Source organism: Penicillium verrucosum, assembly GCF_028828655.1.
Source record: "Penicillium verrucosum strain IBT 35672 chromosome Unknown utg000003l_segment0_segment0, whole genome shotgun sequence".
Classification (NCBI taxonomy): domain Eukaryota; kingdom Fungi; phylum Ascomycota; class Eurotiomycetes; order Eurotiales; family Aspergillaceae; genus Penicillium; species Penicillium verrucosum.
Genome location: NW_026643212.1, coordinates 2673203 through 2687542, shown reverse-complemented (window position 1 = coordinate 2687542; position 14340 = coordinate 2673203). Strand labels below are relative to the sequence as shown.

The 14340-nt window shown below is 50.5% G+C and overlaps 4 protein-coding genes across 4 annotated transcripts; 1 reads left to right on the top strand and 3 right to left on the bottom strand.

The window, feature by feature from the left end:
• Positions 1 to 483: 483 nt before the first annotated feature.
• N7516_008694 (S9 family peptidase) lies at positions 484 to 2982 on the bottom strand (the record flags this gene model as incomplete). The annotated part of the gene is made up of 6 exons (XM_057221413.1): positions 484 to 1028; positions 1092 to 1666; positions 1732 to 2394; positions 2450 to 2556; positions 2613 to 2845; positions 2970 to 2982. The coding sequence occupies 6 exons, from the start codon at positions 2980 to 2982 to the stop codon at positions 484 to 486; spliced, it is 2136 nt and encodes a 711-aa protein (XP_057071685.1).
• Positions 2983 to 3341: 359 nt separating this feature from the next.
• Positions 3342 to 5287, top strand: N7516_008693 (DNA helicase ZGRF1-like domain-containing protein; the record flags this gene model as incomplete). The annotated part of the gene is made up of 3 exons (XM_057221412.1): positions 3342 to 3678; positions 3737 to 4904; positions 4957 to 5287. The coding sequence occupies 3 exons, from the start codon at positions 3342 to 3344 to the stop codon at positions 5285 to 5287; spliced, it is 1836 nt and encodes a 611-aa protein (XP_057071684.1).
• A 455-nt stretch (positions 5288 to 5742) lies between these two features.
• N7516_008692 (class I SAM-dependent methyltransferase) lies at positions 5743 to 7110 on the bottom strand (the record flags this gene model as incomplete). Its single annotated transcript, XM_057221411.1, has 3 exons — positions 5743 to 6449; positions 6607 to 6723; positions 6912 to 7110. Coding segments are annotated over 3 exons (1023 nt in total), but the record flags the coding sequence as incomplete, so codon positions are not given.
• A 741-nt stretch (positions 7111 to 7851) lies between these two features.
• N7516_008691 (putative nuclear migration protein (ApsA)) lies at positions 7852 to 13402 on the bottom strand (the record flags this gene model as incomplete). The annotated part of the gene is made up of 2 exons (XM_057221410.1): positions 7852 to 12894; positions 12962 to 13402. 2 exons carry the CDS (start codon positions 13400 to 13402, stop codon positions 7852 to 7854), a joined length of 5484 nt encoding a protein of 1827 aa, XP_057071682.1.
• Positions 13403 to 14340: the final 938 nt, after the last annotated feature.

Genomic DNA, 14340 nt, shown 5'->3' with positions numbered 1-14340 from the left:
CTTATGTTGGACTTATGTTGTATATATTGTAGAAATATAGAACAAACTCATCCATATTCCTCAAAATTGGGATTATTTGGGCTATAGGGTGGATCTAGCCCAGCTCGGCTGTAGCGTCGGGGAAAATTGTAACTCATCTCAAAACTTCGATGTAAGTCTAGAATATGGCTCTCTCGGCCCTTTGCTTGTTGTCGTTGCCTTGCTTTTCAGGTCAGACAGCCTAGTCTTCCGCTCAAATATCCAGGGTTGATTGGGACCATTTAGCTACTGGAATTCAAATTCAACTCGCAAGGACTCAAACTTTGTTGGTGACATCCATAGCAAACATATGGGATGGAGAATTTCCAATTCGTACCAACCTTGAAGTTATTGCATATCCCATAAACCTGTGTATTGTATATCATGAAGTATATCATGAAGTGTACTATCATTAACTATGCGGCGACTTATTTCCTGGGTAAAATCCACATTGTCCTACTTGGCTCAAACATCCACTGTATCCATCTTCAACAAACCTTTCTTCCACCATTTCTCCTCCTCTTCCACAGCCGTTATTCGACTCTTCGCCTGCCGGAATCCATGCCCCTCTCCTTGGAAAACCACCAACTTAGGATGACGACCAGCCTTCGTCATCATTTCGACCATTTCCTTTGCTTGGTTCATAGGGACGACCGAATCCTCGTCTCCTTGGAGCAACAATAGTGGCGCAGTGATTTTATCTGCCTTGAGACAAGGGCTGCGTTCGCGGAAAATGCGGTTTTTCTCAGCTTCATCCGCACTAGGATCAAACAGCAAGGCGAATGCGTAATGGCTCTCGAATTTATGAGTATCCTCACAGAGAGCCTTGACATTTCCTATGCCGTACAGAGAGTTACCACCAGCAAAGAGATTGGGATAGTCGCAAAGAGCTTGGAGTACGATGTAGCCGCCCGCACTTTGACCACGAACACCGACTCCATTTTGGTCAATTCGGCCAGCGGATGCTAGGTATGACACACAGCTAGCAGCATCTGCTGTATCAAGGATTCCTAACGATATTTGGTTAGCATTGGGAGGGAATTAATTTGCTATGAGAGGGGTAGAATTCTTACCCCATTGCCCATTTAAATCATCCCGATACGCTCTGCCATATCCGGAACTGCCTCCATAGTTTACCCAAACAACAGCATAACCTCGAGAAGTCCAGTATTGGTCCGTAATACTCAGACCAGTTCCGGTTTGGGACGTTGGTCCACCATGGACACAGACGATCAAAGGTGGCAGCGCTCCAGAAGGTGGCTGATAATCCGGGTTCTGAGGTGGGTAGAAGATGGCATGCGCCACTCCTTCCAAGCTCTTACCGTGGACCCTTGGAAAAGAGATATGCTCTGGCTTGGAAACAAGAGAACTTGGCATGGGGAGCTCGGAAGCTACCTTGAGTGTATTGAGCTTGATGGTGTCGGCAATGTCCAATGTAAAAACAGTGCTGAAGCTTGTCTCACTAGATCCGAGAAGGGCTATTTTGGTGGTCGACAGGGGATTATCTGCCAAAACAATCGTGTCTGTCACTGGCAGATTCATGTCTTGCCAGGAGTCGTTCGACAAATCTATCAGTATGAAGCTCCATCGAGCATTCTTTGTGTACGACGCAATCATTGAAGTTGGAGTCAAACACACGTATGTGCAGCTAGCATAGGAAAATACAGGTTAGCCATCAAGTCAACAGCTGCCTGGAGTCGAAATCAAACGTACTTTCCTAGACGCCAGTCTGGCTGTGAAAATTCCACTTCTTCCAGGCCATGCAGGGCGATCCGTTGGCATTCCAAAATGTCGACGTGAGACCGATAGAGCTGCCAATACCCCGAACAATCGCTCGTGAAGTACAATGTGTTATCAAAGCCCCACCGTGGCTGGCTAACACTTTCTTTCTTAGGCACACCAGACACGTGGTTAACATCTGTGACCTGACCATTATCCCACTTAGCCACATACAGGCGGGCTCCTGTCCAAGGCATGTCTGGATGAGACCACTGCATCCAGCATATCCTGCTACCATCAGGGGAAAACTGGGCAGCGCTGTAGAAGTCGTCACCAGAGGCGACGTTGACTATCTCTTTAGATTTCAAGTTTACCGCGACTAGTCCGTTCCGAACTTCCGACGGCAAGGGCTTGGAGTGGTCCTCTTCGATCGCCAGGACCCATCCGGAATCTGCCTGACCATCTGGCAAAGAACCTATAGCGGAGGTGCATGCATAGCGGAGAGCAGTGCTTGTATTGGTAATCTGCTCGACATGACCTGTGGAAGGATCAAGTTTATGCAGATCCTGTGTCTCCCGATCAGAAAAGATGACATGTCCATTGAAAGCGATCATGGACGCGCCGCCATACTCATGAACTTTGGTGCGAGCATCATATCTAGGAACTTCTCATTAGATCTGGGTTCATACATGGCTGGATCTTGAGTATGTACTTGGCCGGTAGGATATCTCGTCCTTCTCTGCCAGAGTATTCGACAATGCAGCCTCGTCCCTGCTCTTTGGGTCGACCCTCAATGACATAAACCTTCTCATTGGATGTCTAAAGAGGTCATTAAAACTTCCGATATAAGTGATCTTGGTATTCATTGAACATACGGCGATGGATTCAAACTGAACACCGTCAGCGCCAAGCAAAGTAGAGCTGATCGGGCTCTTCCATTGGCCGAACGGAGCTGTGACGGGAGTACCCATGGAGATCGTAGTAGCTGGATTATTTTGCTGGATTGGTCGAGTTGGTACTCTTGTTGAGTATTGGTATAGGTGTTGACTCTGTGAGGGGAGGTTTGAAAGTGAAAAACTACCCCGCAGAGACTGCAATATTGGTGAGGCTAATCGGGTGTCAGCGGGGATTCAATTGAAATGAGCAATCAGAGTGTTAATTCAGATGTCCCAATATAGAGGAGATATCAATCTATCCAAGTATAACAAGTAGGCTATGATCACTCAACTAACCTCTCACCCGCATCTCTAAATATCCTTTCAAATGTATTCTCAACGTGTCTTTTTCGTATCTTGTTTGGTGTCTTTTAATCCGGCTTTTTTTTTTTTTTTGATATCTGAGCTTACTCTTGGAAGAACTTACACCCAATCCTATTAATGAGGTTCTCATGAGGCGATAACATAAATACCAGTCAAATAGATGTCTTTGTACGTCTACCTATGTTGTAGGTATCTCTCAATACTGATGCCTGAGGCCCATATACTTGGCTCTTCCTTATCAGCTTATCGTGTTTTCCACCTTCAGCACGAGAACGCGACCAAAACTACATTTCGCGACATCCAATGCAGTCATGATCAAATCTGGTGTTCAACAATGCTACCATGATGTCCACGCCGTCATCTTCTGCGCGTCTTCCCCCGACCTCACCGCAGGTCACTGCCTCAGTGGTGAAGTTTCGCTGTCTGTACACTCACGACCTACGCCGCAAATCCAAACGATGGCACGATGGCTACCTACGATATCATAAGTTCAACAAACGTGTCATGGTCTACGATGACCAGGGTAATTTTATAGGTGACCACCACTGGAGATCCTCTGATGAAGTCCAAGATGGCGATGAAATGGAGCTGGACAAGGGAGTACTGATTGAGGTAACTGAGAACATGGGCACAACTGAGACGGACATCACGACCCTTTACGAAAAAAAGAAATCTAGCCAGGGTTCTCCGCAGACCAAAGACCCTGTGTCCCAAGTTCCCCCGCGCCTCTACCTACACAGCCTCCGCCTCAGCTTCCACACCTCTTCGTTCCTCCGCTTCCTCCGCTTCCTCCCAGTCATTTCGCTCTCTTAACGATTTGCTGGGCATTAAAAGAACTCCAATTGGGCATTTGGTGTCTCCATATGAGTCAAGGAATCCTCCACAACCAGCGGCCTCTAGCATTCAGGAACCTGAGCGCCCACCGAAGCGACAGAAGACATCTTCGGTGGTGAGTCGAAACGCCGAGAAAGGCTCGCGGGCTCAGAGTGAAGTCATTGATTTGACGGGTTCAACCAAATCAAACCAAGGACTCCCTGCGAAGCCAAGGTCAAACCAAGTAGCAAAAGAACTACCCAGAGCCGGGGGTGATTCTACGGCCGATGTACTCTCGGGAGACTGTGAGCAGAGGGTGATAGTTCCGCCAAAGCAAACCTGGCCACAAAGACCCAGCCCTCCTTCAGTTGCAAGTGTCTCGGTTCCAACTAGATCTGAACCGACCTCCAGTCTACTACCACCAGAGGAGGTAGTCCACACAGCTACTAAGGGTGTCCAACCACCAAGACCCCTCGGCCCCTCGTCGAAGGGTCTTCTTCCCACTTTACCCGCAGAAACAGAGATAGCCGGCCTTCAAGGAAACCTGGGCGTAGAGCAACCGTCAATCGGCCGCCAAAATCAGTCCAGAGCTGTATCACGTCCGATCCCACCACATAGGTCTGACCCACCGACGGTTTCAAGAAGCTCTCTCCCAATTACAGCCAAACAGTCGTCTACTGCACAATCTACACCACAGCCTCCAGTGCGTGTATTGAACAATTATGAGAAGCCTATTGAATCTGCGAACAACCAAACTTCCACCAACGTTCCACCTCCAGCCAACGTTTTATCTCCAACCCATGTTCGACCCCCAGTCAATGTGCCACCCCCAGTCAATGCTCCACCCCCAGTCAATGCTCCACCCCCAGTCAATATCTCATCTTCAAGGAAGATGCCACCTCCATCACGTCCATCCTCCGCAGTGAACCCTGGAGCACCTACGACAGCTCTACGCATGGGAACCGGAAAGCCACGCAGGAAACTGATGTACAGTGCTCTATTGCCCGGCACTTCACGAACTCCATCGCCGGCGACCTCAGATACACCGCCTGCTATTACAACTCGTGAACCCGCCACAAATATCCTGGAGCAACAGTTAGTATGTACCCACCCATTAACCAAGTTTGTGATATTGATTTTTGTATAGACTGGCCGCCGGTCCAAGTGATTCCTCAAACTCAAACGAAGAGTTTTTGCCCTCAACATCTACACAATTTATCTTCGACGAGATGATAGATGAATCAGGGTTCAAATCATCCTCCACGATCAAAAGGCTAACTGGGAAAAGATCTCTTGATTCACCCTTGCGCAAATCGATATCCGACCCAACTACATTGACTGCCCACCAGAATCGGACAGGAGGATCATTCCACGCGGCCAGCAAGGAAAATGAGCCCAGAGAGCAAGGCCCATGGACATCTGAGGCATTAGATTTGTTTGACTTCTGGCCTGCTGGACGAGCAAAACCAAATGTCTGAAATATGTGATTCAGTCTGAAACCCGTGCGGGAGGTTCTAAGCAACAACAAGCAGAGTGCAGACCAACGTGATAACGCCAAGGTCAAGCATCTTTCAAGGCTCTTGTACCTAAAAAGGTCTACTGTCTCGTGAGAAGCAACCGCCGAATCGCCGAAACTACCCCTCGTTGACCGGGCTGTTCTCGAAGCCAAGGCAGTGAGCAGCATTCTATGTTGTCCCTGCGAGAGACGGATTATTGTTCGGATTCCATTCACAAGTGCGCACTTTGGGAGCATACTCCTTGCGATTCCTGTCGTGGAAACCCACGCATTCGTATCTGCAGGCCTCCCCGCCCCTCTCCCCCCACAATCATCCCTGACGACTTCAATGACACGAGCGAAAATATGATAGAAAAAAGATACCCATTTGTGATGCAAAATATATCTGTACCTAGCTCAACTCAGAAATGAACGAACCTAAACCCTCTTCTTAACCAAGACCCCAGAAAGATAAGGCATGACAGACCACTCAAAATTCCTCTCCAACTCAACCTTCTCCCATCCCCCATCCACATCTGCCACAGCCCTCAAAACCGCCTCGGTATCCCTATCCAAACAACAATCCCCAAGAAACCATCTCCACCCAAGAACCTGATAGATACCCTGCACAACCCGCCCAACAATCGACCCCTTCGCCCGCCGCCACGGGTTAACAATGTGCTCCGTAATAAGCAACCGCCCACCAGGCCTAAGCATCCCATACAACTCACCCACCGTACGCTCCATCTCAGGAACCGAGCATAGCACCCGCACGCACAGGATCGTGTCGAAGACGCCCGCGCGCGGGTCGGTATCGTACGCATCCACGACGCCCGTGCCCGTCGCCCGCAACGCGGGGATCAGTTCGTCGGCTGCTACGCCTGTAGGCACGATGTGGTACTTGGGTGAGATGTTCTCTGCTAGCGCTTTTTCGCGGATCGCGGAGTGGAGGCTTTTGCATGGCTCGGCGCCGTATAGGGCTGTTATGGCTGGTGAGGTGAGTAGTGGCATCTGTGTGCCTGTGCCTGGTCCGATGTCGAGGACTATTCCTGAGGCTGTGCGGAGGATTGGAGGGATTAGAGCTGAGGAGCCGACTGGCTCCGGGATTTCTTGGTTGTTTGGGTCGGAGGACATTTGGCGAGATGCTGTGGTGGTTTGGTTAGGATTTGTGTTGCTTATTTGTATTGTTTTATATTGTTTATGGGGAGTTGTTCTTGTTCCCTCGTTGCTTTTGCAGAAATTGCTAATAGCACAGACTCCGCTCTGGGTTTGTTGATGATAGATGTGGTGGCTGGGACTCACAGGTGAACTCGATCCAGAATCTTCCGAATGCTTCATCGCGGAGTCTCCGCGTCTGAGTAATTGGGGCAAAGAGCTGGCCATTTTTGAAGACTGCTTCGGCACATACTCGGATGTAGTCTGTGGCATTTTAGTTAGTAATGAGCTAGTTTATAGGTCAAAGATGAGAAATTGGTGCTGGTATGGGGAATGTGCAGTAATATATCATATGCCACCATATATCAGACAGAATACAGAGAGTCCACCGGTGTTGAATTCGATATATTGAGATCAAAGCCATTCGGTGTCTGTTCGGCGTCTGTACTTACGTGACATCGCCCAAGTCATGATATGTGCTGGCTCGAACATTCCGAGCATTCGGCCGATGAACGGTGGGGGTGTTTCGGTCGGCATGATGATCAGAGAAGTTCGAAATCTGATTTTATCAACTCCAATGAATGCTAAGAGGAGAGAATACAGGAGGAGGATTATAAAGTTAGGGCGCGCATGTCGCTCACGTGACTCGGAGGCTTTTTGCGGGGATTTCGGCGTTTGAAATCACAGTCACACATCTGTGATCTGAAGATCACTAATGAATGAATAATGAATGAATGATGATCATTCCAATGGATGATTGTATCATCCAATGGCCAACAAGCCTTACGAAATCAAAAGTAATCAGGCATATTCCAACAAAATTGAACATAGACTAATATCTAGCATCCTGGTCTGGCGCAAATTGCACGAATACTCAAAAGATGATCACACCGGAAGAAAGAGCGGAACCTATCAGTAGAAAGACGACGGCATGTAGTGGTCACAGGAATTATCAACATAAAATGAGAATATAGGAAAATAGCAGACTCAGATTGGGAGACACGTTCCAGCAAAACGTAATGATTGAACGAAGGACAGAGATAGAGACAATAGGAGAGTTGAGATCCGTAGGAAGGAAAGAAAGAAAAAGATCGTAGGTGAAGAGAATGCGGAGGAAGTTGGGGTGAAACTACTCGAGAAGTTTCGAAGCCCAAGAATCCAGAATCACCAAAGCGTACATAATTCAGTTGACGTCTCGGTTTTGAGGTATGAGGTATTCCACGCTGGTGTGAAAGAAGTTAAAAGTCGGAAACACTATTAGAAGGGTTGCTGGTTGGACAAGAGACAGAAGAAAAGGAGACTCGTCGTCATTATCTTTATAAGTGACTCGAGTCTGGGTTGAGGGCCTGCCCACAAACCCTACAAACAAACGCCAATTTCATAGGACGATGTTCAGTGATGGTGGGGTGAGTGGATGCGGTTGACCCTCGGACTGTACCGACTGGTGCGAGAAAGAGAGCCAACATCGTGTTTTCCATCGCAACAGGCGCGGACATTCTCGAGTCGGTCTTGATCCTGGGTTTCGGCCACATGTCCCAGGTCGTCGGCACTTCCTTGGCCATGAAGACTTTCGTTGTGGACACTAGGGGATTGACCGTGCCGTCCCTTCAAGCTTGCGATGGATCCCCGAATCGAACTAGAGATGGTACTAAGCCTCGAGGAAGAACGTTGGCGATCATCGGGAACTTGTAATGACGAGTTTGGCATAGGTGAGCTGAGCGCCGGTGATGCACGCCCACCGAGAGTCCCGGAAGACCGCATGGACATCGCCGAGGCCGCTCGCCGCTGTTGCTTAGATACTTGGCGAGCGGTGCGGCTATTGTAAGAAGAGAACGACATTCGTGCTGTCTGACGAGAACTAGACCGGAAGCTAGGGGGGTTGAACTCGTTGATATCGTCGAGGGTTACGCCGTTATTTTCCTCACAGTTGTCGTTGGTCTCCCTTAAAAGAAGGTAAGACAACGCGTTAAACCATGTCTCGTGCCTCTGGCTTGTCGTAGCCGTAAACCGAACTCGTCGGCCAGGACTGACAACTTCCAAGCTCCTGCAGTGAAGACCGGGAGGATACGGGTTGTCGTCGGCGACCACTCGAACAGCCTCAATAGGCACACTCTTGGTATGGAGCTCGCTCTTTCCGGCAGTTTGTGGGTCCTGCGTACTCCAGTACAGAGTACGGGTGTATGGGTGAACCCAGAAGTATCGTCTGTGCCGTGTTGTGGACATATCCGATGAGCCGGTCTTTCGAGTGTACTTCCAAAGGAATTCACCAATCATGGTTTGAGTAATCGCCTGGATCATGCGCGGATCCGTATTAGGCCCATAGCCGCCAGGCATGGGGCCAGCGTGAGGCGCCATGTTGAAACGCTCCTCTAGCTCAGACGCGAAAGACGACACTGAGGATCGTCGAGACAACTGGCTTTGACTTCCCCTCCTCATTCTGGCCTGGGAGGAACCGGTTCTTGAAGAGCTAGCCCGCGCAGCATGTTCGCTTGGCGTAAGGGGGCGCTGGGAGTTCATGCGGTAGGCGGAGGCAGGTGCTAAGGGAGGCCCCATGACAGAGGTAGGAGATGGCGGAGCCAAGTCGGTGGGCCTCTTCTCGGCTGCCAGGATAGCTTCCCGGTGATCGGCAGGCAGCGGGGGATGACTGGCACCAGACGTCTGACTGGCGGCACTGGGAGGCCGGCGGGAATTTGGAGTTGTTGACTTGGCAGACTGAATTTGCGAAAGGCGAGGTCGTGTCGGGGCCTTGGGTGTCACGTAAGGGGATGCGGAAGTTGTAGTGACCGAGGCAATCTCTCGTGAGTTGTCAGTCACCTGGCTATCGGAAGATAGCGGGCGTGCAGACACACGATCCATAAGAATTTGATCTATTTGTTTGGAGGACAGGATAGTCTGGGATCCTTGGTCCATGCTCACTGAACTAGATTGCCGTCTAGCAGAGCGAGCAAGGGCGTTGCCAGATATATCGTTCAAGGCCAGTCCGGTACCAACGTGCTGATCACTATTGGCTGTACTGGTACGGCTGCGAATAGCGTCCGTAGGTTGGTCTTCGTGGACAATCACAGCGGGCCCTGCGGCCTTTGACTCAGTCGACTCGGTTTGAGTAGATAAATCTGCCACCGTAGGGATGACAAATGGCATGGACTTCGCTGGATGAGTCTCCACAGACCGCACAGTGGAGAATGACAATGCCGGCGTGGGCGCAAGGCGGGGCTTTGGAACAACAGGATCCGTGTATGCTGGATCGAGGCTAGAGATCGTCAAATTCGGTACCTCACGTTCACGCTCAACGTGTTTGATCACATCGACGTATTGAATGACAGGTGGTTCAGGTTCAGGTACAGTTGCTTTGATCGGTTCTGTAGTTTGGGTGGTGATCGAGGAGAATGTCAATTCGGGCACCTCACGCTCACGCTCGACGTGCTTGATAACATCAACGTACTCAATCACAGGCGGTTCTGGTGCAGGAACAGTCGGTTTGACGGGCGTAGTGGATTGAGTGGTGATCGAAGAGAATGTCAATTCGGGCACCTCAAGCTCACGCTCGACGTGTTTGATAACATCAACGTATTCAATCACAGGCTCTGCTTTGGCGATCGTTGCCTGTACAGGGGCAGTGGAATGGTTGTTGATGGAAGAAGATGTCAACTCAGGCACCTCGCGCTCGCGCTCAACGTGCTTGATAACGTCAACGTATTCGATGATCGGCGCCGCTTTAGCAAGAGTTGCGTGCACAGGCGCAGTGGACTGAGTGGTGATAAGAGAGAAACTTGACTCTGGCACTTCACGCTCACGTTCAACGTGCTTAATGACATCAACGTATTGAATGACAGGCGGTTGCGGCTCAGGGACAGTTGCTTTGACTGGCTCGGTGGTTTGAGTGGTGATGGAAGAAAAGGTCAATTCGGGCACCTCAAGCTCGCGTTCGACGTGCTTGATTACGTCGACGTACTTGACGATAGGCTCTGGCACAGCAAGCGTTGCCTGGACAGGGGCAGTTGATTGATTATTGAAGGACGAGAATGTCAATTCGGGGATCTCGCGCTCGCGCTCGACGTGTTTAATTACGTCGACGTATTTGATGACGGGTTCTGGCTCAGGGACAGTTGCCTGGATTGCCTGGACAGGTACTGTCGACTGAGCAGCGACAGACGAGAAGCTCAACTCTGGCACTTCAGGCTCGCGTTCAACGTGCTTGATCACGTCGACGTACTTGACGATAGGCTCCGGCACAGCAACTGTTGCCTGAAGAGGGGAAGTTGATTGAGTCGTGATGGAGGAGAAGGTCAGCTCGGGCACCTCCGGCTCGCGTTCCACGTATTTGATAACATCGACATGCTTGATGATTGGTTCAGGTATGAGAACCGTTGGTTGAATGGGATTAGTGGTTTGTGATGAAATTGAAGATATCGTCATTTCCGGCACTTCCGGCGGGGGCAGCTCATGCTTCACAGGTGTAGTGGTCCCTCCGGCGATGTATGAGACACTAAGATCAGGTCGCTTGGGTGTAGAGGGCGTAGTTTCTTGGGAAGAAACATCCGCCATGCCCATATCTGGTAGATCAGGTGTTTCCTTCGCCTCCTCGGCGATCTCCCGGTCTGGTTGGGTATCCTGGGGCGCAGCGAGAGCATGCGGCAGAACAGCTCCTGCAGCAAGACCAGCAGCTCCAGCAATAATGCCAGTGCTGATAGAAGGCGTGTGTCCCCAAGGTTCAGTCATAACACCAGAATCGACCATTGCGGGCTTGGGTGGTGGTGTATCCAACACTGCATCGGAGGGTCTTCGTGAACCCGACGCAGCTGCCATGCGCGGCGTCGAAGCCTGGGAGGTTACTTCATCGTCCTCGGCGCTGTCGAACTCTGCAAGTTCGGCAAAGAGGGGCACTGGCGCAAAGCTGGGTGCGGCGGATTCGCGTGAACTCGAAGGTCGACTGGTCGATGCGAATGTGGCCTCTCCAGATGGACGAATGCGTCTTGAGATGCTGCGTTTGGACTTGACACGGGGTCGGGAGGTGTTCATTTGGCTCGGAGAACCGAACGCTCTATCATATTCTTCCTCATCGGAAGATGCAGAGGCAGTGCTATTATATGAGGTGCGATCGCGAGCTTTAGCCATGACCAGGGAAGAAGGCACTCGGCAGCGAGGAGTTGTCTGTAGGTTGTTTTCCGTCTCGGTAAGATCTGCCGAATCACTGCTGTCATCCGCCATGCTTTCAACGCCAGTCTGGAATGCTTCGCTCTCCGTTGCGGTTGCCCGCTCATTCGCTGTTTCAAATCCATCTTCCGCCTCGGTAGCTGTCTGGTAGACGTCGCTAGGTCCATCGGGAGAGACCGAGCGAGGGCGGCCCCTAGTATACATGTCCTTGGTTTGGATCTGGGTAGGACTGATTTGGCCGGCATTGTCTTCCCAATCGGTGTCTTGGAGCTCAACAAACGATTTCTCTTTGCGGCCTGCGCCCAAAAGATCTGGACGGGGAGGCTTTCGGGACGAATCTGTCTTTGTCTTCTGGCGTTTGCTGGCTCCGTTTGGCACAGTGCTCTCACGGCGGCGTTGTTCAACTTCATCCCGAGCATCTTGCAACATGCGCTTGAGTTCAATTTTTTCGGTCTTCTCGCGGTGAATTGTGCTCTTAAGGTTCTGGATCATGCGATGAGCATGACCGAGCGAGCTCTTCAAGGTTTCCGATTCAAGATGGCCATGTCGAGGAGTGAACTTGTTAGGGGATGGTGGCGGAGAGCTTTCAGGTGTGATATTCTGGGGCTCGTCGCCCTCGTTATCATATGAAATATCCCTCGAGCCCTGGTTTTCATGGTCCCGGAGCCTCATGGCAACTGCCTTAGCCAGTTCTTGATTTTGAGACGTCATTTCCATCAGTTTCTTTTGGAGCGCGGACTTTTCCGCATCGCCAGAAGTCAAATTCCGCCTCAATAAGTGAATTTCCGCATCATTGGCCTTTTGCGTGAGGGTGTGATCCTCGAGTAACCTCGCATTGGCTTGCTTTTGCTCCTCCAGCTCTCGTTCCATGGCGCTTTTTTCCGAATTTGACAGGGTTATCGTGCTGTTGAGCCGTTGTTCACGTTCCGCGGCATCCCTTGCAGCTGCCATTAACTCATGCGCTTGAGTTTCCAGCGCCCAGTTTTCGTCCTTGTAACGTTGCTCGCTGTCATCGAGTGCCCGGATTCTTTGTGCATACCCCTCTGCCTCCAATTCAAGTCGCGACTTTTCCAGATTAACAAACTTGAGTGTCTCATCCCGTTCGGCGAGAAGACCTTGCAGTTGGCGGACCTGTGCCAAAAGCGAAGTCGAGATCTCTGTCGCAAATTCGATATCGTGGACACGGTTTGACGGTTGGTTGCGCTGCTTGCGAGAGGGAACGCTGACTTTGCTAGGGGAATTTGTGGCTTGACTGGCAAACAAAGCGGGGCTTAGGGGTGACTATCAGAACTCGAAGTTAGTTTGGCTAGAAATCGGACCAGAGTCAGATGTAAGAGCCAAGCTGTACCTTTTGATCGAAAGATGGCGTCACAAGCTGGGCATCTTCCTGGCCTCCGGCAAGGCGTTTGGGTGCCAAAAATGCACGTGCCGACTCACGGCCGATCTCATTATACTCCTTCTCCAAATCTGCAAGTTTGCGTCGCAGTTCCGGGCCCATCTCTCCCTCATTTTGCTCCTGCTCGACCTCCTTCAACTGCTCGGATAGCTGTCGCTGCTGATCGATAAGGGCCGTTCCTAGCCTTGAAGCCTCCTCCAGTCGACGCTCCGTCTCTGCCAAGTGGGCCTCGAGGGCTCGTTTAGCCTGTGCTGGTGAAGACGCATTCAGGCTGTATAGCTGTGTATCAAAGCGATTGGAGTCGCGAGGGGCAGCTGGCCTTCCGGAATTCGCAACGAATGGGTCTTCCATGGACGCAAATGACCCGGTGGCCTCAGCGTTGGATGCGGTCATTATCTGGAAATCGGGGGCCTCAAACTGCATCTATATCCCCTTAATGACGAGGACACAGTTGCCGTTGGGATATCGGGGACTCGTGGGTTGATCTTGTTCCGATTCTAGGCCGCGGGCATCATCCGAATCACCGCACTCGTCAAAATTGTTGTCGCAAGATGACTTCCGTTGAGATAGTTGCCAAGCCGACCAGCGACCAGAGGTTGTTGGACGGTTTTCGAGATTACCACACGCTAATGTTGATGCTGATGCTGATGCTGATGCGATGGGTGTGGAACAGCACACCGTTGAAAGTTGATGTAAAGGAAGAGGGGGAAGCCCACACGATTAAAAATAACAAAAACCGAGGACCTTCGGACGAATCAGTGAGCTCCCAGTCAGATTGGCCACCTGGGCAGACACGCGCGTAGAGATGCAACTAACCACAACAAAGTGCTCGGGATCTGCAGGACCTCTGGAATCGGCCTCAGTGGGTTGAATAAAGGAAGGACAAAATAACAAAGGGAAAACAAAAGGAGAGCTAACTAGAAAAAAAGAAAGAGAGAAAAAAAAAAAAGAAAGGGAGCGTAGGGAGTGATTGGATAGGTCGAGTTTGAATGACTCGGCGGGGAAGAAAAGGGAAGAGAAGAACAAGAGTGAGCGAATGTGCTGTTGTGTTATTGCCAAATGGCGCCGGTGTTTGAGATTCACAATCGATAATCACCCCAGACGGGGAGAGACGAAACTACGATACTAGACTCTATTCTTGGATCTAAATTGGGACCTTCAAAATTACTATAAAACTGTAAAAACAATAGGAAGTGCTGATTCGACAGGTTCCTGCGTGTGTTTTGCTGCGATTTTCGCTATCAAACGCGTCCCAAAGTGAGGAGGTGGTTTGTATTGTTTGCATTTGTCAGCTTAGTCATTTCTCGACGGTTCGATATCCAATCTTGGCA